Consider the following 23778-nt stretch of genomic DNA (forward strand, 5'->3'; position numbering starts at 1 on the left):
TTTTAGTTTTTTTTTTTTATTATTTTTCCCTAACATATACAGGGTGTACTAGTTTTTGGACAATTATCATAAGTTATTTTGTTAGATAAGCTGCAGATTTGGCTTCAGTACTGACTAATCTAATGTATATGTACACATATAATATTGTTAAGCTTCTTATAGAAAACGTTCATTTAAATGAGAGATTTGTGAGCCGTGTTGAGCACTGTATCTATAGTTGAGGCCATTTAATATAAATTGGGACTCAAGTGTTCTTGCATCTATTCAGTATTGCATTCTACTCACCCTCATCGCATGTGTTCTGCAGGTATAGTGCGTATCGAGCAGAAGAACAACACTCTGCTGGAAATGGGCTTGTTTGATGACGGCCCTTACGAGGTCGGGGATGAAAACCGTCTGGATCCAAATCTAGTACCAGTACCTGCCAACAGCTACTTAGGTGAGTGTGAGGTACATTGTGGCTGCGTCCGAAATCGCACTCTTCCCTACTATATAGTACAGTATTAAAAACAGTATGCAAGTCGAGTAGTATTTGCCAATTTCTAGGCTACATCCAAAGTCGCCTACTACTTGAGTAGGTACTACATTTGAATTTACTACACGATCGTTAAAAAGTGAGTTCTATATAGTATGAATGTGAGTAGTATGAATGGAGTTGGGATGTACTACAGTACATCCACCATTTTTCATTATCACTTGACCTACCCACGTCAGCTGTGTCGATTCACTCACATTCTTGAATTCTTTTGCATTGCATCATGGGATAGCGTAGCGTCTATTGGATGTGCACTTCAAAATCACGCCGGAAGTAGTAGATCAGCCGGGTACTTCTTACATACTGTTTTTCGAATACTATGAATTCAGACACACTACTCGGCTTTCATACTGTTTTTAGAGTACTATATAGTATGGAAGTAAGCAATTTCGGATGCAGCCATACTATTGGGAAAAACAGTATGCGAGAAGTACCTGGATGACCTACTACTTCTGGTGAGATTTTAAAGTGTGCATTTAATGAACGCTAAGCCATCCCATAATATATCATAAGATAATTCGACGCAACTGACGCAGGAGAGTCATGTGATAACGACAAATGATGGGATGTAGTACATCTCAATTTCGTTCATACTAATTAGATTCATACTGTGTAGAACACACTTTTCCAACAGTCGTGTAGTAAAGTCAAATTCAAATGTAGTACCTACTCGAGTAGTCTGCGATTCGGGACACAGCATTGTGCTTTGATGTTTGCGCACTGAAGCTCACATACATACATGCATTTTCAGGATTTTCCCTGGATTCCGGCCACAGCATCACAGAGAAAGGCAAACTCATCATAGTGTCAGGAGCGCCGAGAGCCAATCACAGCGGCGCAGTGGTGTTTCTGCGCAAGGAAGGCGAGCTGTCCTCCATGCTCACACCTGAGCACATTCTGGAAGGACCAGGACTGGCGTCTTCATTTGGATATGATGTAGCTGTGGTGGACCTCAATGGAGACGGGTGAGCCACACAAGATGCTACAAACATCTTAGCAACATGCTCTAATAGTGTTAAAGTCTGCATGAACCAGAAGCTGCAACTGCTTTTTTTTTTTTCGCAATTTGACTTAGTTCCTAGAGAAATGTAGTATTAAAGGAGAAAATAGTGGGTGTGGCTTGTTTTTTCAACTGTGAGCTGATTGGATGTAGTAAAGTAGGCATTTCATTCAGAAAGCTTGGGAAAGGGGTTTGGGGAGAGTTATTACAACCTAGCAGACTCCTCCTCCTCACCATTTCTGTTTGTTATCAATGAGAGTGTATAGGTGTTTCCCAGTATTGGGTTGCAGCTGGAAGGGCATCCGCTGTGTAAAACATATGCTGGAATAGTTGGCAGTTCATTTCGCTGTGGCAACCCCTAATAAATAAAGGCACTAAGCCGAAGGAAATTTAATGAAGTAATGTTAATAAAAATAAGACAAAGTAATTGAGTATGATAAACTAAGTATGCTAACTTGTCTACTTAAAGTAAGTATGTCTACATAAAAAAAGGTTTTCTTTGGTTCATTGTCCGTCCAGTTGGCAGGACGTTGTGGTCGGTGCGCCTCAGTTCTTCCAGAGGGATGAGGAAGTTGGTGGAGCTGTGTATGTTTACATCAACAAAGCCGGACGGTGGCGGGACGTCACTCCTGTTCGCCTTAATGGAACCAAAGACTCCATGTTCGGACTGTCTGTGGAGAACATTGGAGACGTTAATCTGGATTCATTTGAAGGTTTGTTGAAGCTGATTTTTTTAAATGATTTGATTAGTTTAGATTGAGTAAGGATTAGTTAATCCAAATCAAAATTCTGGTTTTAATTACTCACCCTCATGTTAATCCAAATCCTCTGAGACCTTCGTTCATCTTCAGAACACATATGAAGATATTTTAGATGAAATAAGAGAGCTCCCTCATCCTCTATAGACAGAAAGGATCCTGAGACATTCGAAGTTTAGAAAAAGAAACATTGTCAAAACAGTCTCATGTGTCTTCAGCGGTTCAACTGTAATAATACGAAGCTCCAAGAACACTTTTGTGCACCAAATAAAAAGGTTTTGCTATATCTTCTCTTCTCATCAGGTCCCCAATGTCCATGTTTACTACGGTCAATACAATGTACTGCCATTGAAGGCCCAGGGATACTTCAATCAAAATCAAAATCATTTTGAACAAAATCCAGCCAAAACGAAGATCTTTTTGAATTTGTTTCAGCAGTCGGAAACCGCTCACCAAAGCAAACTTTTGGGGGATTGAGTTTTAACTCCAAAACACCTGTGAGCTGTCATTGGTCCATTGCGTTTACACAATCGGTGGGTGTGTTTTGGAGCTCCGACTGCTTTGGTGAACATTTACTTCCACCCTCAAATTCGTTTCTCATCCCATGGAGGTCAGACAGGAGAACAACACCAACATTTGTAGCGTAGAGCTGAATTTTCAAAAACACTCAGCTGTTTATAATTTCTTTTTGCTCCCAAAAGGAAAATGAAAAGTTGGTTCTTTCATTACATTTGAAGTATACTGGGGCTTCAGTTTCAGTCTGTTAGTTTGAATTATCTTTATTAGCTAGTGTACTGTAAAACTGACAAAATTTGCGTTCAGAAGATACAAACCTAATATAAACATCGAAAGCTTGTAGTTTGTCACTTGCGCCTAAATCAATAGTTTTTTTTTTCCACGTCTCCTCATGCTTCAGTTTCTCTTCAAATCTTGACCAATCAAATGCTCTCTAGTATTTTACATGCCCTGGCCCTTTCTTCTCATTTGTTTTTTATTTGATGCACTTGAACTCGATTATTCTCACTGGCAGAGCTGTGATAAAACAAAACAATATTGGCTAGTTTTTTAAAAGGGGAGGAGCTACTCTATGTCCCGCCCTCTCCATGTTTTAGTTGAGATTAAAAGAATCAAACATCGAATCAAAAAATGCACATTTTAAAGCACTTCATGGCACCTTTAAGCCACAGTCACTCTGCATGTTTCCACATTGGCTTCCATTCATACGCATGCGAATGCACCAGACCGGAACTTCAAGCTCATTTGACAACTTTCGCATGTTGCTGCGATGTTCAATCTTGCTGAACTCTGACCTGTAAAATCACTTCATGTAGTTGCATGCTACCAATAGAAGATCAAAACGTGGCCTCTCTGTACAGAAATTAAAAATATAGAGCAATCGCTTGTTTTATCAGTGTCACACAATCTTATTTTATCCCACCTTTTTAACAGCACCATCTAACCGAATTTCGCATTAATTTTGCAAGTGTCATGTTGACCGTAGTATAAAACTTGCACACTGATATGATGCAGAAGATTTAGGCAGACAAAGTCGTTTTACAGATTTTTTGGTGCACAAAAGTATTCTTGGAGCTTCGTATGATTACAGTTGAAGTCACCTGGAATGTTTTTTTTTGGTTGCTTTACTTGACTTGGAACTCTATAGAGCATGAGGGAGCTCTCTTTTCATCTAAAATATGATGATGAACAAATGTTTACCAATTAAAATGATACAACCCCAAATCAGAAAAAGTTGGGACAATATGGAAAACGCAAATAAAAAAGAAAGTAGTGATTTCTGAATTTACTTTGACTTTGATTTCATTGCAGACAATACAACAAACATTATTTAATGTGTTCCTCATCATTTATATAGTTTCAACAGGTGATTGTAACTATGATTTGGTACAAAAGCAACATTCAAGAAAGGTCTAGTCCTTTAGGAGCAAAGATGGGCAGAGGATCGCCAGTTTGCCAATAAAGATGTGAGAAAATGATTGAAATGTTTAAAAACAATGTTCCTCAAAGAAAGAGAGAAAGAGATTTGGATATTTTACCTTCAACAGTGCAGAACATCATTAAAAGATTCAAGAAATCTGGAGGAATTTCAGTGCGTAAAGGACAAGGGTGCAAGCCTAAGCTGAACAACCGTGATGCCTGATCCCTCAGGCGGCACTACATCAAGAATCCTCATTCATCTATAAGCGATATCACCACATGGGCCCAGGACTACTTTGGCAAACCTTTGTCAAGTACCACAATACTTAGTTACATCCACAAACGCCAGTACAAACTGTACTGTGCCAAAAGGAAGCCCTATGTAGGGGGAAAAGGAAGCCCTATTAAAGGGGGAAATGAAGCTTTCAGTCAAGTATATGTTATTTCAGGTAGTTTACGTCAGGCAGCGTAATACAGAGTGGACCAAAGCGCATCAACTGATCGGTAAATAAATGGGAAAAAAGGAAAAATTTAATAAATATATATTTTTATATTAGACACACATCTGATGCTTGTATTTGCTCCAGCTCCACCTCCACAACTTCACACATTGGGTTAAATTAGGCTTTGCAGTTTCCGTGTTCAGTCCATTCCTTCCACCGTACCTGTTCAGTGGAGGGAACAGAACCAACCCCGTGATGTCAGACACATTGACGTTCCAAAATGGCGTCGCCCTAGGTCTAAAAGCTGTAGTAAAACATGCCGTTTTCTTATAAATGGTTACATTAATCGAGTTTGTTTAATACATTTTCATTAAAGTGGAATCCAATGTACAAAATAACGTGAACTTGACTTACTGCTTTATTTTTCTTTTTAAGTGTTGTGAAAAGGAATGACAACATTACAAAACTTTTTTGAAAAGTGTTGCAAGAACCAACATTGGAGTACGTGTTTATTTAAAAAAAAACTATAAAAATCATCAAAGCACATCAAAAAGATTTGGGGTTATATAATGATGAGTAATTAATAAAATAATCTTCATTTTTGCATCAACTAACGCTTTACATTCTTCTGGCTCGTCTGTTAGATATTGCAGTAGGCGCTCCATATGCAGACTCAGGATTTGGCAGCGTGTACATCTACCACGGATCTGCTGACGGCATCAGTACCAAACCGGCTCAGGTCAGACTCGCTCTCTCTTTCTCTGCAGTTTTAATGGAACACATCAATGAGAAAATATTAGGATCAGGTAATGGTGGAAATGAAATGAATAAATGGCACTGCGAGGCTCAATCTGTTTTAGCATTTTCCAGTGTCATCCTGTTTAAAAGGTTTTCCATTTTCAGGATTGGTGAAATAACGTTATTAGTGGTATGTTATTATTGTTATTATTTAATTTAGACGTTCCTGTTATGTAATTTTGCGCTCAGTCTGAAAACAGTCTGTTTTTAAAGCAAATATGATTGTCTATCTGCAGTAGTTTTTGTGATATTCTTTGCCATTAGACAAGTAAATAAAGCTGTACCCTTGTCTGAAAAATGTAAAAGTCATCATTTATCATTGCTTGTGTCAGTGCAAGCTACGGTCAAGACACAACTAGTGCTGAAAATATGTAAACAGCTATTTTTATGACCTTGTTGCATATGCTTCTGTTGGAGTTTCCCATTCAGCATATATAGCACCAAAATGTTTTGTGATACACAATGTTATTGTCATTTTAAGACCACTTTACACTGTAATAGCATCGTAATGCAAGTAAACTCTTCCAAAGAACACATATTATTTTATTCTTAAAAGTATTTCATTTAATTATAGTCATTTTAACAATTTTAATAATTAGGCATTGGAATTGAAATGTGAAAACGGATTCCCTCAACAAATAAACAATAATAATAAATGTTAACAATAATAGTGCGAGGTAAAAAACACGATCAGATGTATTTTCAGTCATCCCACATGAAAATTTACTACAGTAAGTACTATAGTGTGTTTTAACCTTACTGACACCTCCAATAGGGTATATGCCGAGCTAGTGCTGTTCCCATGCTGATACACTTCCCATGACCTGTTATTGTGAACTTTTTACCATTTTATACGGTTCCTTATACAGCATCGATGTTGTAATGTCATTAAAATACATTCAGTTAAATAAACTTTAGCATTTATTTAGTTACCCAAGCGTAAAACGAGACAAAAAGCTGTTTACTCGCACGCGTTCGTCAGAATCGGCAGGCTAACGCAGAAGCTCCGTTAAATATACTGGGGTAAAATAAATGCTCATATTATAAAGATATGGCGGGGGAAATGTAATTTAATGCAGTGCTTCTTGTACAATCTGAGACCCACTTTAAATCGGATATCACTCAGCTAGTGGAGATCGCTGATTTTTAAAGAAAACAGACCTTAAACGCACCGGTTTTTGCATTGGCATTCAATTCGCCTGAAGCGCTTAACCCAGGTTACTTTCAAATTAAAAGTCCTATTAGCATGCTTCGGCAGTTTTAGAGAGCTGGCGCAATCAGCTAAAATGTGGTTAGAATGTTTTTTTCTGTATGGGCGATACAGTATACACTCACCGGCCACCTCACTAGTACCAGGTTGGACCCCCTTTTGCTCTCATATCTGTCTTAATCCTTTGTGGCATAGATTCAACAAGCTACTGGAAATATTCCTCAGAGATTTTGGTCCATATTGACATGATAGCATCACGCATTTGTTGCAGATTTGTCGGCTGCACATCCATGTTGTGAACATGAACATGCTCAGCATGTCTGGGGTAAGATGGAGGAGGCATTAAAGATGAATCTAAAGCATCTTGATGAACTCTGCGAGTCCTGCAAGGACACTTTCTTTGCCATTCCAGATGACTTTATTATCAGTGATTTGAGTCATGTCAGAGATGTATGGATGCAGTCCTCTGAGCTCATGATGGAGTCAGACACAATATTCATTCTGTCTCCACTGCAGCAGGACTTTATATTCTATACTGGACATTATTTCTGTTCAGTGATGAGACTTTAGTCTAAATAAAGTCAGACCTTTACTGTCCTAATTAAATCATTAAAAATCAAGGCATGATCATGTTTTATTTTGGTCAAATAAGCGTCATCTAGAGGCCTTAACCTCTTATATAAGCCCCCTCTAATGCCAAATGATCAACTAGAAATCAAGTTATTATTTGTTGTTCCTAAAACTTGGATAGGCGACAAGACTTTTGTCAGGTAGTGTAGTTTGTTTACTTAAAAAAAGGGAGAAAACTCTTACAATTATTAAGTAAAGTCAACTAATTGCTTTTTACAGTGTGGTAACTTTCATAGTAGATTTTCTAGAAGCCTTTTTTTCCTTAAAATATCATCTTTTCTGTTCATCAGAAGAAAGAAACTCAACTACATAAAGGATTAGGAAATGATGACAATAAAAATTTCTGAGTGAAATATCCCTTTAACACCATCCTAACACAAATACGTCAAATTAATTTAGTCAGTTTTACAAATTTAAGTGGATTGAACATAAAACTGTTACATTGTCCTCTCAAAAAACGTAAGAATTCTGTCGATTCAACTCATTTTAAATGAGAAATTTTAACAACACAGCAAAATTCATTTGTTTGAGTGTGATTGCCAGTTTCATGCTAATATCTAACATTATCTTTCAGATACTGGAAGGCAAACAACACAACACTAAGATGTTTGGATATTCCCTTGCTGGAAATATGGACTTGGATCACAACTCGTACCCTGATCTGGCCGTGGGGTCACTTTCTGACACAGTTTTCATATACAGGTACCAAAATGCTAAATGTTCATGCTAAACGTACAATATGTACAATTGGTTCATTAAAGAGTATCCAAAAACCACTAGAGAAGTGCTATGTTTTGCTGACTTATGTACTTGCATTGTCCTAATTGTTTTGAAGGATGTTCAAATCCATAGAAATTATCAATTTTAACTAGTGAGACGAAGCGTGTGCTGTGTGTTCATGCTAACGACGTCACACACCCACCATTTCTGGTTTGGTTTTCTAGAAAACAGCAGCAAGGCTTTAATGTGTTGTGTGTTTTATTCAACTGCACAGAGCAGCATTATAACTGAAGCCTGAAATGTATTTAGTCTGATAAAACAGAGCGGCTCCTTCTCCGCATGATCAAAAGCTGAAGAACAGCAAGTGGTGGACTGTGGCATAATAAAAGCCACCCCCCCCCCCCCCCCCCCCCCGTAGTAACTTCCGTCTTCTTTGCAGGTCCAAAAATGTCATCAGCATCAAGAAAGACATCAAGGTGACACCGAAGGAAATTGACTTGACGAAGAAAACATGTGGCAACAGTATTTGGTGGGGAACTGCTTGAACACACATTACTTACAGTTGAAGTCAGAATTATTAGACCCCCTGTATATTTTCCCCCAATTTCTGTTTAACAGACAGACGATCTATTCAACACATTTCTAAACATGATAGTTTAATCGAAAACAGATATTGGCTAATATTGGCTAATAATATTGACCTTACCATGGTTTTAAACATTTTTAAACTGCTTTTATTCTAGCCAAAATAAAACAAATAAGACTTTCTCCAGAAGAAAAAATATTATCTGAAATACTGTGAAAATTTCCTCACTCTGTTAAATATCATTTGGGAAATATTTGAAAAAGAAACTGCATAACTGCAACTGTATATCTGTGCTAGACATCATGAGTGTACCATGCTTAGACATTAACGTGTGTTTCTTTACAGCTTGACAGTGGAAGCGTGTTTCTCCTATAGAGCAAACCCCACAACCTACAACCCCAAGATCAGTAAGTGCTCTCATCATCTATTAGTTTAATATGATTTTATCTTAAGGTCTATTCACACCACAGACCATAACTATAATTATATCTTTGATGATCAAAATCAATTTCAAGATGTTTGTTCAGTCAGTAAATGATTAAAGTTTTTCAATCAATTAGAATCTATCTGATCTCAAAAAGCTTTAGGATTTAAACATGGGTATAAATACAAGCATATAATATACACCAAGTATATTAAGTGGCACTTTTTTTTACTATATTAACATTTTTTACACTATCTTTTTATATTTTCACTATAACCAAACATGCGTGATCGATTAAGTAGTGAAAAGTGTGTGTGCGCGAGACTTGTCAACAGTCTCACGTGCTACTGCTCCTTTTTGGGATTTAAAAAATTTGTCTGGGCATTCTAAATCTCCTAAAATACCCGGGATTCAACCTTTGCTTTCTAAAGCTGTGATTAATTGTATGCGTTTTTGCGTTACTTAAGCCTTTTATTTAAGCCGACTTTCGCTTGGTTTCACAGCTGACTGCACACGCACTGGCACGAGAGTGAGAGAAACATTAAATAAGTCATTTTTTTTAATCTAGACGACACAGAAAAACTTTACTATATACTCGGAGAGGATGAAATAACTGGTCTGAATATATGTACGTCATCAGTAATGATTAGTCAATGCATTTGCTTTATTTAAACAATCTACAAGTTTTAATCTTGTAATTATTATAATTTTTAGAGATATTGTCCGTTTATAATTCCTTTTTCTGTCATTTATTTCTCTTTTGCTGATTATTTTAATATATTCTATATCATATTTAATATATTACATAGGCTAATATATATATATATTTTTTTTTTTTTGTCGCTCATAGTTAATTAGATAACTAATGTGGGTAAAGGATGTGTTTCAATTTGGCTACCACCGCAAGTATATTTCAAACCTGTGGGAAGCACTGAGGTCTTTATATTTCTTTGTTTTCCAGCCATTTCCTGCACATTTGAGGCCGAGTGGTATCGCAGGAAGCTCGGTCTGCCGTCTAGAGTTGTGTTTCTGGACAAAACCGAGATAGATCAGGACTATCAGTCAACTGGCACTCTGGAGCTGCGAGGACAGAACAAGAAAGCTTGTTATAAAACCAAACTCCGATTACAAGTAAATCAAGCTTTTAAGTCATCTGTGATGCAGAAATGATGGCAGATTTGTGTGTTTTGTACTGTGAAATTCATAAAATACAGTACAGATACAGTTCAAGTCAAAATTATTAGCCAAATTATTGTATATTTTCAAATATTTGCCAAATGATGTTTAACAGAGCATGGGATTTTTCACAGTATTTTCTATAATATTTTTTCTTCTGGAGAAAGTTTTATTTTGTTTAATTTCGGCTTGAATAAAGGCACTTTTTAATTTTTTAAACACCATTTTAAGGTCATTATTATTAGCTCCCTTCAGCTGTATTTCTTCGATTGTCTACAGAACACACTACTGTTATACAATGACTTGCCTAATTACCCGAACTTTACCCTAATTAACTTACCCTTTAAATGTCGCTTTAAGCTGAATACTAGCATGTTGAAAAATATCTAGTCAAATATTATATGCTGCGATCATGGCAAACATAAATTAAATCAGTTGTTAGAAATGAGTTATTAAAACTATTATGTTTAGAAATGTGTTGAAAGATCTTTCCGTTAAACAGAAATTGGGGAAAACTATACAAGAAGGCTAATAATTCTGACTTAAATTGTATTATGTCAACTGTCTTCGGCCTTAGCTATCATTGATGAAGAGTTGTTGACTGTGTCTTGGCTTTTAGGACGGCATCAGGGACAAACTCAGAGCGATTCCCATCGAGGTGTCTGTGGCCATTCAGAGCGCTAAACGAGGCAAACGCCAGAGCTCTCTGCCTCAGCTAGTGCCAATACTGGACTCCACAGTGCCCAACAAGACCCTCACTGAGGTACGTTTGCAAATTACAGTCGAAGAGGAGTAGTGCATTTTAACCATTGTGTACTGATCAAATTGCCTACCCTTTCATTATGTTGGAGGCTGTTTTTGCCCTATTGACTTTCATTATAATGACATTTTTTGATTGCAAAGCCATGACAGCATATAATCATGCATGCAGGGTTATTTGTCCTATTAGGAAGAGGTAAAATGTGTCATTTTTATTGGTGATCATCAGTTGGCAGTAGCACTCTAGGCTAGTTTTCAAATAGCTGATGGAGCAGATGGAGCTCTAGGCTCATTTTTTTGACGATGCTCTAGTTTAATTTTAAACCGCTGATAGCCCTACAGGCTAGTTTTTAAACGGCAGAAGAGGCTCTGGGCTAGTATTTAACACCTAGTATTTTGAGTTAAGCTAAGTTTTAACAGCTGACGGCACTCTAGGCTAGTTTTAAAAACAGCTGACGGTGCTCTAGGCAAGTTTTTAACAGCTAGCTATTTTTAACAGCGGATGACCCTCTAGGCTGGTTTTTAACAGCAAATTTTAACAGTGGACAGCTATCTAGGCTAGTTTTCAACAGCAGACAGTGATCTAGGCTAGTTTGTAACAGCTGACAGAACTCTAGGCTAGTTATTTAAAAGCTGACGGCCCTTTAGGCTAGTTTATAACAGCTGATGGCACTCTAGGCTAGTTTATAACAGCTGACGGCACTCTAGGCTAGTTTTTAACAGCTGACGGCACTCTAGGCTAGTTTATAACAGCTGACGGCACTCTAGGCTAGTTTATAACAGCTGATGGCACTCTAGGCTAGTTTATAACAGCTGATGGCACTCTAGGCTAGTTTATAACAGCTGATGGCACTCTAGGCTAGTTTATAACAGCTGATGGCACTCTAGGCTAGTTTATAACTGCTGATGGCGCTCTAGGCTAGTTATTTAAAAGCTGACGGCCCTCTAGGCTAGTTTATAACTGCTGATGGCACTCTAGGCTAGTTTATAACTGCTGATGGCGCTCTAGGCTAGTTTATAACAGCTGATGGCACTCTAGGCTAGTTTATAACTGCTGATGGCACTCTAGGCTAGTTTATAACTGCTGACGGCACTCTAGGCTAGTTTATAACTGCTGATGGCACTCTAGGCTAGTTTATAACAGCTGATGGCTCTCTAGGCTAGTTTTTAACAGCTGACGGCACTCTAGGCTAGTTTATAACAGCTGATGGCACTCTAGGCTAGTTTATAACAGCTGACGGCACTCTAGGCTAGTTTATAACAGCTGATGGCACTCTAGGCTAGTTTATAACAGCTGATGGCGCTCTAGGCTAGTTATTTAAAAGCTGACGGCCCTCTAGGCTAGTTTATAACAGCTGATGGCACTCTAGGCTAGTTTATAACTGCTGATGGCGCTCTAGGCTAGTTTATAACAGCTGATGGCACTCTAGGCTAGTTTATAACTGCTGATGGCACTCTAGGCTAGTTTATAACTGCTGACGGCACTCTAGGCTAGTTTATAACTGCTGATGGCACTCTAGGCTAGTTTATAACAGCTGATGGCTCTCTAGGCTAGTTTATAACTGCTGACGGCACTGTAGGCTAGTTTATAACAGCTGATGGCACTCTAGGCTAGTTTATAACAGCTAATGGCGCTCTAGGCTAGTTATTTAAAAGCTGACGGCCCTCTAGGCTAGTTTATAACAGCAGATGGTGCTCTAGGCTAGTTTATAACAGCAGATGGTGCCCTAGGCTAGTTTATAACAGCTGACGGCACTCTAGGCTAGTTTTTAACAGCAGACAGAACTCTAGGCTAGTTATTTAAAAGCTGATGGCCCTTTAGGCTAGTTTATAACAGCTGATGGCGCTCTAGGCTAGTTATTTAAAAGCTGACGGCCCTCTTGGCTAGTTTATAACAGCTGACGGCACTCTAGGCTAGTTTATAACAGCTGATGGCACTCTAGGCTAGTTTATAACAGCTGATGGCACTCTAGGCTAGTTTATAACAGCTGATGGCGCTTTAGGTTAGTTTATAACAGCTGATGGCACTCTAGGCTAGTTTATAACAGCTGATGGCACTCTAGGCTAGTTTATAACAGCAGATGGCACTCTAGGCTAGTTTATAACAGCTGACAGAACTCTAGGCTAGTTTATAACAGCTGATGGCACTCTAGGCTAGTTTATAACAGCTGATGGCACTCTAGGCTAGTTTATAACAGCTGATGGCGCTTTAGGTTAGTTTATAACAGCTGGTGGCACTCTAGGCTAGTTTATAACAGCTGATGGCGCTTTAGGTTAGTTTATAACTGCTGATGGCACTCTAGGCTAGTTTATAACAGCTGATGGCACTCTAGGCTAGTTTATAACAGCTGATGGCCCTCTAGACTAGTTTATAACAGCTGATGGCACTCTAGGCTAGTTTATAACAGCTGATGGCGCTCTAGGCTAGTTATTTAAAAGCTGACGGCCCTCTAGGCTAGTTTATAACAGCTGATGGCACTCTAGACTAGTTTGTAACAGCTGACAGAAGTCTAGGCTAGTTTATAACAGCTGATGGCACTCTAGGCTAGTTTATAACAGCTGATGGTGCTCTAGGCTAGTTTATAACAGCTGATGGCGCTTTAGGTTAGTTTATAACAGCTGGTGGCACTCTAGGCTAGTTTATCACAGCTGATGGCGCCTCAGGTTAGTTTATAACTGCTGATGGCACTCTAGGCTAGTTTATAACAGCTGATGGCACTCTAGGCTAGTTTATAACAGCTGATGGCACTCTAGGCTAGTTTATAACAGCTGATGGCGCTCTAGGCTAGTTATTTAAAAGCTGACGGCCCTCTAGGCTAGTTTATAACAGCTGATGGCACTCTAGACTAGTTTGTAACAGCTGACAGAACTCTAGGCTAGTTTATAACAGCTGATGGCACTCTAGGCTAGTTTAGAACAGCTGATGGTGCTCTAGGCTAGTTTATAACAGCTGATGGCGCTTTAGGTTAGTTTATAACAGCTGGTGGCACTCTAGGCTAGTTTATAACAGCTGATGGCGCTTCAGGTTAGTTTATAACTGCTGATGGCACTCTAGGCTAGTTTATAACAGCTGATGGCACTCTAGGCTAGTTTATAACAGCTGGTGGCACTCTAGGCTAGTTTATAACAGCTGATGGCGCTTTAGGTTAGTTTATAACTGCTGATGGCACTCTAGGCTAGTTTATAACAGCTGATGGCACTCTAGGCTAGTTTATAACAGCTGATGGCGCTCTAGGCTAGTTGTTTAAAAGCTGACGGCCCTCTAGGCTAGTTTATAACAGCTGATGGCACTCTAGACTAGTTTGTAACAGCTGACAGAACTCTAGGCTAGTTTATAACAGCTGATGGCACTCTAGGCTAGTTTATAACAGCTGATGGTGCTCTAGGCTAGTTTATAACAGCTGACAGAACTCTAGGCTAGTTTATAACAGCTGATGGTGCTCTAGGCTAGTTTATAACAGCTGACAGAACTCTAGGCTAGTTTATAACAGCTGATGGTGCTCTAGGCTAGTTTATAACAGCTGACAGAACTCTAGGCTAGTTTATAACAGCTGACAGAACTCTAGGCTAGTTTATAACAGCTGATGGCACTCTAGGCTAGTTTATAACAGCTGATGGCACTCTAGGCTAGTTTGTAACAGCTGATGGCGCTCTAGGCTAGTTTATAACAGCTGATGGTGCTCTAGGCTAGTTTGTAACTGCTGACAGAACTCTAGGCTAGTTATTTAAAAGCTGACGGCCCTTTAGGCTAGTTTATAACAGCCGATGGCGCTCTTTCTACTTGTTTTATACCCCAAGCTTATGCATTTGGTTGTAAATATTGAAACAAAACTATTGAAAAGCAGCTCACCTCGTAGTAGATGTGCTGTTGGGTTTTCGCGCCGAGGTCTTTTTCTGTGGCGTTTGCTTATTCGGTTGCGTGGACTTGGCCTTTTTGTCTTCTTCTGCCTTGACCTTGTTCTTGTCTTTGTCCTTCTCTTTGTCCTTTTTCTTCTTCTCTTTTTCCTTCTTCACTCTTTTTTCACATTGTCATTATGGGGTATTGTGTGTAGAATGTTGAGGAAATAAATGAGTTTAATCCGTTTCGGAATAAGGTTGTAACATAAAAAAATGTGGAGAAAGTGAAGCTCTATCAAAACTTTCCGGATGCTCCCTATATATACATAAATTGACAAAATGTATCAGATAGGTATGGTATGAGCAGTTGGCCACATCCAGAAAAACGAACAGCTCTCTATTGCCCTCTGCTGGACAGAACATTTTCTGTTGTAAACTGTAATCCTAGGGTTCATCACTAACCAACAGATAGCAGCATTCTACACATACTACAGTCCTTTCAGGAGATTTTAATGAACACAGGCTCACAATGTGCTCTGCTGTCTCAGGTGAACTTCCTGAAGGAGGGATGTGGGACGGACAACATCTGCCAAAGCAACTTAAATCTGCAGTACAGGTTCTGCTACAGGGAGTCCAAGCAGGACATCTTTCCTCCTCTGCCTCTGTGTGTACCTGCAGTACATCTCACACACACACACATTACTTATAACAGTCTTACATAATATAAGTATTGAACACGTCGTGATTTGTCCTGGTTAATATATTTTTAAAGGTGAAATTGAAATTGACACAGATTTAGGTAAAAATCCAAACACACAAAATAATTCAGAAAAATGAGAGACACAAGGAGAAAGTACTGAACTACTGAAATGTATTTAATACTTTGTAGAAATGTCTTTTTTTGGTAATGACAGCTTCATGAAACCTCTTGTATGGAGAATGGAGTTGCATTTTTCTTCAACAAAGTCTAACAATCTTGCCGTTTCTCTGGGTCTTGTTTATCAACAAATATTTAGTTCTTATTTTCTATTGGGTTCAGATCAGGTGATTGGCTGGGCCAATACTGCAGCATTATTTATTTTGTCTTGCCGAAATGCATTGTCTTGCTGAAATGTCCACCCTGGTTTCATCTTCATCATCTGGCAATATAAAAGTTGGACTGAACCAGATAATATGAATTTACATTGACGAGGGGCAGATGCTTAATAATACTGAGAGATTTCAGCTGCTGTCTGGGCTTTTCATATATTTTTACACCTTCATTATTTCATGTGTTCCATACTTTTTCTATGTGTAATTTTGAATCTGTTAATATGGATTTACACTCATGAGAGGCAGATGCTGAATAACTTCTGAGAGATTTCAGCTGCTGTCTGGCCTTTTCATCTATTTTCACACCTTTGTTTCTTCATGTGTTCAATACATTTTCCCTGTGTAATTTTGAAGGTTAATATGCATTAGCACTCATGAGGGGCAGATGCCAAATAACTACTGAGAGATTTCAGCTGCTGTCTGGCCTTTCCATGTATTTTTACACCTTAATTTCTTCATGTGTTCAATACATTTTCCATATGTAATTTTAAAGGTCAACATGGATTTACACTCATAAGAGATTGATGCTGAAAAACTACTGAGAGATTTCAGCTGCTGTCTGCGCTTTCCATGTATTTTTACACCTTAATTTCTTCATGTGTTCAATACATTTTCCATATGTAATTTTAAAGGTCAACATGGATTTACACTCATAAGAGATTGATGCTGAAAAACTACTGAGAGATTTCAGCTGCTGTCTGCGCTTTCCATGTATTTTTACACCTTCATTTCTTCATGTGTTCAATACATTTTCCTTGTGTAATTTTAATTCCATTAATATACATTTACACTGATGAGGGGCAGATGCTGAAAAACTTCTGAGAGATTTCTGGACTTTTCATGTGTTTTTACACCTTCATTTCTTCATGTGTTCAATATTTTTTTCCCTGTGTCATTTCATTTTATATTTAATCTCCATAACTGATTTGTTTTGATTGAAACCAACATCTGGTGAAAATCTCAATTCAGCAGCTCCTTTGGAAATGTATTTTCTAGGAAAAGGTTACCTGTTGTATATATACATGTGCTAAAAGGCTGGGGTGCCCTAATTTTTCTTATGAATGGCCAAAAGCTAAACTTGATTGAGGCTAGTGGGCCGAAGGTAAATATAGTTGCTATGTTTTATTGTCTGCAATGAAATACAAGTCTAAGCCGACTTAGAAATGATTAATTTATTGACTAACATTTAAAAATAACAAAAAAATATTGTTTTATATTAACTGTTAAAGCATTTTATTTACATTTTATAATGAACTTATTGCAGTGAAAACAAAAACAATGTCATATATAACAGAACAGTTACACTAGTTTTGCCTTGATTTGATCACCAATGTCTTCTGCATAGTACTCTATCAGTCGACAATGTTGACATTATTAACAATTTTAAAAAATCTTATATCACAACATTTAATTGAAACATTTCATTTCGGTTTGCTATTTTTGTAGCGCAGCAAAAATTAGAAATGACGATCGCCCCAACCCCTTCCATCCTTCTCACGCTCTTCTCAGATGGGATGGTGGGTCAGATCAATGATTACAATGGGCCAACTTGGCACACGGGCCCTACTTTGGGCATCTCTGCTAAAAGGGATAACATACTTAATGCTTACACAAACACACACACAAACACGCATATGTAAACAGCCCTTCCCTGCTGTCTGGACTTTCCATGTGTTTTTACACCTGTATTTCTTCATGTGTTCAATACTTCTCTTGTATAAATACATGCGCCATGATAGTCTTTGGTATGAGGGATAACAGAAAGCTTAAAGTGACTAGTGAGTATGAAAGGTTGTGTGATGTGCTGAACTGTGTTTCAGGGAGAACGGTGTGCCGGTAATTTCTCTGAGTGATCAGAAGGACATTGCTCTGGAGGTCACGGTGAGGAACAGGAATGGAGATGACGCTCACGAAGCCAAACTCGTCAGCCATTTTGATGATTCTCTCTCGTACTCTGGATTCAGATCTCTGAGAACTAACGTAAGTGTTTTTTATTTAAAAGCTTTCTTTTACAGAAAACAATACGTTTTCCAGGATGGAGCCTTGTTTGGAAGCGCAACTCTCACGTTATTTAAAAACTGTTCATTTAACAAAAACGTTGCTGCTATAAACTTTTTTCTAGGTTTTTTTTTTTTTTTTTTTTTTGGTGGTGGTTTCAGTAGATTAAATTGATCAATTTTACATCGATTGGCCAGAGTGTCATGAAATTTCGTGAATTTTCTGGATTTTAAAAAGGTCTATTCTAGATATTAAAAGTCATGAATTTTTAATATATTTTTGCACTGGTCATGGAATTTCAGAAATTTTTGTTTGTCACTTTAAATTGTCAATTTTTACTATATTTTGTATGTTCTAGTATGTTCTAAGGCAAACAATATCTAAGATATTCTATATTTTAAGGGCTTTGGCTCCAAAATTACCATTTTAAAGACGGAGTGTTACAAAGTAGATGACAGAAAGCTGCATCTAAAGTTGGTCAAATCACTATTGAGCTAGCAAATATGTATGGGAACATTTGAATGTAAGTACCTCAGATTTAGTTTTTTGTTTTTAAAATCTGAGGGCTGTACTGTATCCATTGATGTCCTGCAAAGTCATGCAAAATGATATTAAATCTAAAACCCATTGTTAGTATTCTAACATTATTTTACTGTTATGTTATTAATATAGATGACAACAGTGGTCTGCTTTTTTGTTTAATAAATGTCATGGAAATTCAGCGTTTTAAATCAGTGAAATTCAGGGAATTTTATATTTAAAGTGAGAACCGTGAAAGGGATAGTTCACCCAAAAATGAATGTTTTCTCACCATTTCCTCCCAAGTGGTTCTAAACTTATGCGTTTTTTGTTTTGTTTTTTAAATACTATGAAAGTGCTATGAAAGTACTATGACATTCAAAAGCTAACATTCTTTAGTAAATCTTTGTGTTCAACAGAAACTCAAACAGGTTTGAAACAAGGTCAGTAAATGATGACAGAATGAAACATTTTAGGGTGAACTATACCCTTAAATTACATTTTCTTTTGTTTTTGCAGTCAATCACTCATGATAATCCATGTTTTCACTGAAGTTTTAACAGTAGTAGACTCTAAATGTAAAGGTCTTTAAGGCCGTACTCACACTAGGTACAGTTGCCTCGAACCGGGCCAAAGCACGCTTGTCCCTCCTCCCGTCTCCCCCGACGGCCCGCACTCACACCACAATCGGGCCTCGGCACGCTTACGTCATTGCTGCTGCGCTGTTCAGTGAGAAGCGCTCTCTCACTCAGCAGCACAGTGGAGATTTCTCTATTTATATCGTTTCAATCGTTTGATATGCAGTGACATGCAGTCAAAAATTTCACCAAACAGTCCTTAGGGATGCGGGGACACGCAGTCAGATATTTTGCCGAACAGATGCGCCACTTTTAGCGCTCAAAAACAATCATAAAGCCCTCGTGCTGCTGCTGCAGGAATGAGGAGGTCTGCTGAAGGCGCGCAGCTGTCGTGCAGTGAGGAGTTCTCGTCTTTAATAAACCACGGCAGTTTGCGTTCACTGAACAGTAAGAATGATTAATAAATCCAGATGAAACAGACCCTTAAATGTCACGTCTCGCTTTCAGTTTCGGGCTTTGGCGCGTTTTGCACTCGCACACAAGCGTACCACGCCAGGCACACCTCTTCCAACCGGGCCAGGGCCGGCCAAGTGAACCGTGCTTGAGCCCGATTCAGCGCACTTACACTTCTCAAACGATCCGGGAAACGGGCCTGGGCACGGTACGGATGGCATAGTGTGAGTAGGCCCTAAGAGTAACCCAGCAGTACAACTAACCGACAATCCACCTTTTTTATCCTGTAGGACAAACATGTGATCTGTGCAGCCAATCAGAATGGTTCCCTGGCAGACTGTGAACTGGGAAACCCTTTTAAACGGGATTCAGAGGTCAGTAAACCTTTAAATATGCCCTTATTATTTTAATTTCCAGCAATAACAATTTAATAAAGTTGGGTTTTTTTTGTAGGTAACATTCTACATCATACTGAGCACAGGCAAGATCTCACTCGAGACCAAAGAAGTCGAGATTGATCTTCAGCTGGAAACGTATGTCTAAAAACACTTGATTTTAATATGTTTGATATATTAGTGTCAACGTCACCAGAAAGCTTGTTTAAGTATGATGAATGTATCTTGAAATTATTGCTGTCGCCTAGAACGAGTTCGCAGGAGGGTCTGAGCAAAGTGAAGGCCAAAGCCAAAGTGGTGATTGAACTGCTTCTGTCTGTACAAGGGTGCGTATCATCACTTTATTTCACACCTTTTGGGTGTCTTGGAAAAATCGAAGCAGTTTTGAGATATTTTTGAGATCTTAAGAGGAGACTTACAAGCGTCTGTTTCTCAGATGTAACAGAAATAAAAGATTTAATGGGATAGTTCACCCAAAAATTACATATTTTTTATTATTTACTCACCTTTCACTTGTTCCAAAACTGTTTGATTTCGTCTCTTGAACACAAAGGAAGACATACTGAAGAATGCTGGAAAAAAAACATTGACTTCTATAATACAGTGTTCAACAGAAGAAAGATAAAAAGTCCCAAACCCCAGGCTTATTGGAAGTCTCTGTCTCAGCCTACATTTTTGCGAAACATTAAATACGTTACTCTGGTAACTTTTCATTTAATGTTACTGATAACAAATCCACTAGAGGGCGCTGTGTACATTTTTGCGAAGCTGAAATACATCACTTAGTGTTTACTCTATTGTACATTTTAGATACACATCCTTCTTGTGCATGTCCAAGAGAATGCAGAGCTTGTCATACAGATCACCGATCAAACCACTGACCTAAACCCTTCCCTAAACCCAACCAATAGTGTTTTCAAAAGCAAACCCATGTAGCTTTAACTTAATTTAACATTGTTTTTATGTGGAAGCTTGCTTCACCGCAGGGTCGTTTCTAGAATTCTTTGCACCTAAGGTGAGAATATTAATGTTCACTATCATACAATAACACTGTTTCAGCCTTTAGGGTTCTTCAGGGGTAAAGCTAGTTCAAGCCCTGCTCTATCTAGCATGTAGGTGTCAAACTAGAGGGTTTGCACTTACAGACAGAATTTTAGCTGAATTATTTGCATCCTCTTCAAAAAATTGGCTACCTAATTCGCCTATGCCTAGAAACAGAACTGCTTCATCGCACTCAACAACCGTACCAGATGAGCTACTGAGCAAACTGGCCATGCTTGAAACGTTTTTATGTTTATTTGGTGTTGTGCAAAGAACTGCATGAAAAAAATCCTTTAGGTAAGGGATCAAATATATCAAGGCAGGTGCTATTGCAGAATAAAGCCCGACAGGCTTATCGGCAGCCCAACATGAAGCAAAGCCCTTTTTTCTGCAAAAAAAAAACACCTGCATGGGCTTTATCCTGCCTATTACACTGAAACTTGCCACACAATGTACATATTACACTCAAAAAATTGTTCTGAGGTGTAATAGATTATTAAATCTTTAATTAAAGGCAAAGCTGACAGAAATGGAAACGGCTGAATGGAGCATACACTAACCTACATTTATTCAGTCACAAGATGGCGCCACACAGTCACAAACAGCCATGCAGCGTTTATTTCACTAAAAACTGCAATCAAATGTATTTTAAAGGCTGTGTTACATTCAATCACTCATGTTTGTATCTGATTGCTGTGTTTTCTTCTGGTTTATCAGGGTTGCCAAGCCCTCTCAGGTCTATTTTGGAGGTGAAGTCAAAGGCATGAGCGCTATGAAGAAGGAGGAGGAAGTCGGCAGCTTGATTGAATATGAATTCAGAGTAAATGCTACAAACATTTTCAATATGCCTTTTTAGAAATCACTTTAGTTGTTTTTTTAAATCTGATTTTTATCTTTTTCGCAGGTGATTAATTTAGGAAAGCCTCTGAAGTCTTTTGGAACCGCTTCGCTAAACATCCAGTGGCCCAAAGAAAGTTCTGTGGGGAAATGGCTGCTGTATCTGATGAAGATCAACACCAGAGACCTGCAGTTGGTGACCTGTTCACCCGAGAGAGAGATTAACCCTCTAAAGCTTAGAGAGGTACCAGATAAATCCTAGTTTGCATGTTCTCGGCCATTGTTTTTTTACAGTTGAATTACAGTTGAAGTAATTATTGTGAAATTTTAATTATTGTGATCAAATTATTGTGAAATTTTCATTCTTTTAAAATATTTTCCCAAGTGCTGTTCAACAAAGCAAGGGCATTTTATTAACAGTATTCCCTTTTAAGGTTTAATTCTGGAAAAATTAAGTTAAGGTCAATATTATTAGACCTTTAAGAAATGATGTTTTCCGATTGGCTAAAGAACCAAACACTGTTGTCCAATGACTTGCCTAACCTGCCTAGTAACTAATTTAGCCTTTAAAATACACTTTAAGCTTATTACTAGCATCTTACAATATAACTTTGTAAAATATTGTGTACTGTCATGACAAAATAAATTATTATTATAATTAGTTATTATTATTATTAGTAGTAGTAGTATTAGTTATTATAAATTAGTGTGTAAAAATGTGTACATTTTAGGAAATATTAGTAAAAATAGTAAACATTTCGTAGAAGCGCTAATACATTTGTCTTTAAATTTATACAAACCTGCTGAAAAAATCAGCTTAAACCAGTCTAGGCCAGTCAGCCATTTCCAGCCTAGTTTCCAGCCATTTCCAGCCTGGTCTTAGCTGGTCAGACTGGAAAATGACCTGCTAAAACAAGCTTGACCAGCCTGGTTTTAGCTGGACATAGCTGGTTTTGGCTGGGCTCCCGGTCTGCCCAGACTGTTCAAGCTGGTTTTAGTTGGTCATCTCCAGCTAAGACCAGGCTGGAAATGGCTGGAAACCTGTTTGGAAATGGCCAAAACCCCTATAAAAACTACACTGGTTGACCAGCTAAAACCAGTCAACCACCTTAGGCTTGTTTAAGCTGTTTTTTTCAGCTGCCTCTTAATATGCTGTTTCAAAGTTTTACTTATTTTGTTTCGGATATCTCCTACAATAACAGTCTGCTTTAAGAATCCAGCCTTTTAAATCCCGCCCTTCTGAGAGTCTGCTATGATTGGTCAGATAATTTGTTGTGATTGGTTGTGAGCATGGCATTAGTGAAGCCAAGCATGTGTGTCTTGAAAACAAGAACCGTTATGTGTAGCTTTAATGCTATTTTACATAAAAGCATCTACCAAATATGTAAATCTACAGTGTTATCGTTCAGCTGAAATAGTACCTTTTCTATTTATTGTGACGTATTGTGAATATCTGAGTTAAATTAGTCAAAAATGTTGGGTGGAGCTTGATGTTGTCCTTTGAGAATTGATTGTATCACTTTTAGCTTAGCATAGGTCATTGACTTGAAGTAGACCATTAGCATCTCCCTCAAATCTGAGCAGAGTTTTGACTAAAGAGTGTTCTATTAAGAGCATTAATTGTCATTTTTAAGAAACCTATCTTGCTAAAACATGCTAAAAATGAGACCTGTGACACTTTCAGGATTCGTCAATCAGGAAAAAGCGGGAGCTGGAGGAGAGAAGACCGTCTGAGGGGAATAAAATATCCCTTTTCACTGACAAACGCAAACATAAGATCCTGGTACTGAGATTTATTTAATCTATATCTGTATTGAATGTTCATTTTTAAGAACGATAGCACCCAATCAGCTTCTTGAAATGAACTTTAGCATCATTTTTACAGTCTTGCAGTGGGGATGCCAGATGTGTGGAGATTAAGTGCCCTCTACAGGGCCTGGACAGTACTGCGGTCATCGTCTTGAAATCCCGCCTGTGGAACTCCACTTTCCTTGAGGTTTGGACAATGAAGAGAGCTCATTTTTGTACTCTTGAAAGAACTTTTGTCTGATTGT

General features: G+C 38.2%; 1 protein-coding gene and 1 long non-coding RNA gene across 6 annotated transcripts in view; one reads left to right on the forward strand and one right to left on the reverse strand.

Annotated features, from left to right (window-relative positions):
- itga6a (integrin, alpha 6a) overlaps positions 1-23778 on the forward strand; it is a 56495-nt gene that overhangs the window by 23255 nt on the left and 9462 nt on the right. For 3 of the 5 annotated variants that reach the window (XR_015499053.1, XM_087267417.1, XM_087267416.1), the window contains exons 5-22: positions 308-439; positions 1287-1500; positions 2055-2248; positions 5316-5410; positions 7884-8011; positions 8469-8558; positions 8961-9022; positions 10001-10170; positions 10835-10978; positions 15360-15475; positions 17724-17883; positions 19742-19825; positions 19905-19984; positions 20095-20172; positions 21605-21707; positions 21792-21968; positions 23409-23507; positions 23610-23720. Coding sequence is in view for 2 of the 5 variants with exons in the window: in XM_087267417.1 (XP_087123543.1) it covers positions 308-439; positions 1287-1500; positions 2055-2248; positions 5316-5410; positions 7884-8011; positions 8469-8558; positions 8961-9022; positions 10001-10170; positions 10835-10978; positions 15360-15475; positions 17724-17883; positions 19742-19825; positions 19905-19984; positions 20095-20172; positions 21605-21707; positions 21792-21968; positions 23409-23507; positions 23610-23720 (2237 nt within the window). In the remaining 3 variants the exon portion in view is untranslated. Of the gene's footprint in view, positions 1-307; positions 440-1286; positions 1501-2054; positions 2249-5315; positions 5411-7883; positions 8012-8468; positions 8559-8960; positions 9023-10000; positions 10171-10834; positions 10979-15359; positions 16036-16455; positions 17884-19741; positions 19826-19904; positions 19985-20094; positions 20173-21604; positions 21708-21791; positions 21969-23408; positions 23508-23609; positions 23721-23778 lie in introns of all 5 variants that reach the window. The other 2 variants (XR_015499055.1, XR_015499054.1) reach the window with 1 other exon arrangement.
- On the reverse strand, positions 12159-17088 carry LOC147842235 (uncharacterized). The gene is made up of 4 exons (XR_015499155.1): positions 16488-17088; positions 14735-16068; positions 12799-12932; positions 12159-12284 (listed from the first exon to the last, which is right to left on the reverse strand). It is a non-coding gene; the product is annotated as an uncharacterized LOC147842235 (long non-coding RNA).

This window comes from Danio rerio, chromosome 9 (assembly GCF_052040795.2).
Source record: "Danio rerio strain M-AB ecotype USA chromosome 9, GRCz13ab, whole genome shotgun sequence".
Classification (NCBI taxonomy): domain Eukaryota; kingdom Metazoa; phylum Chordata; class Actinopteri; order Cypriniformes; family Danionidae; genus Danio; species Danio rerio.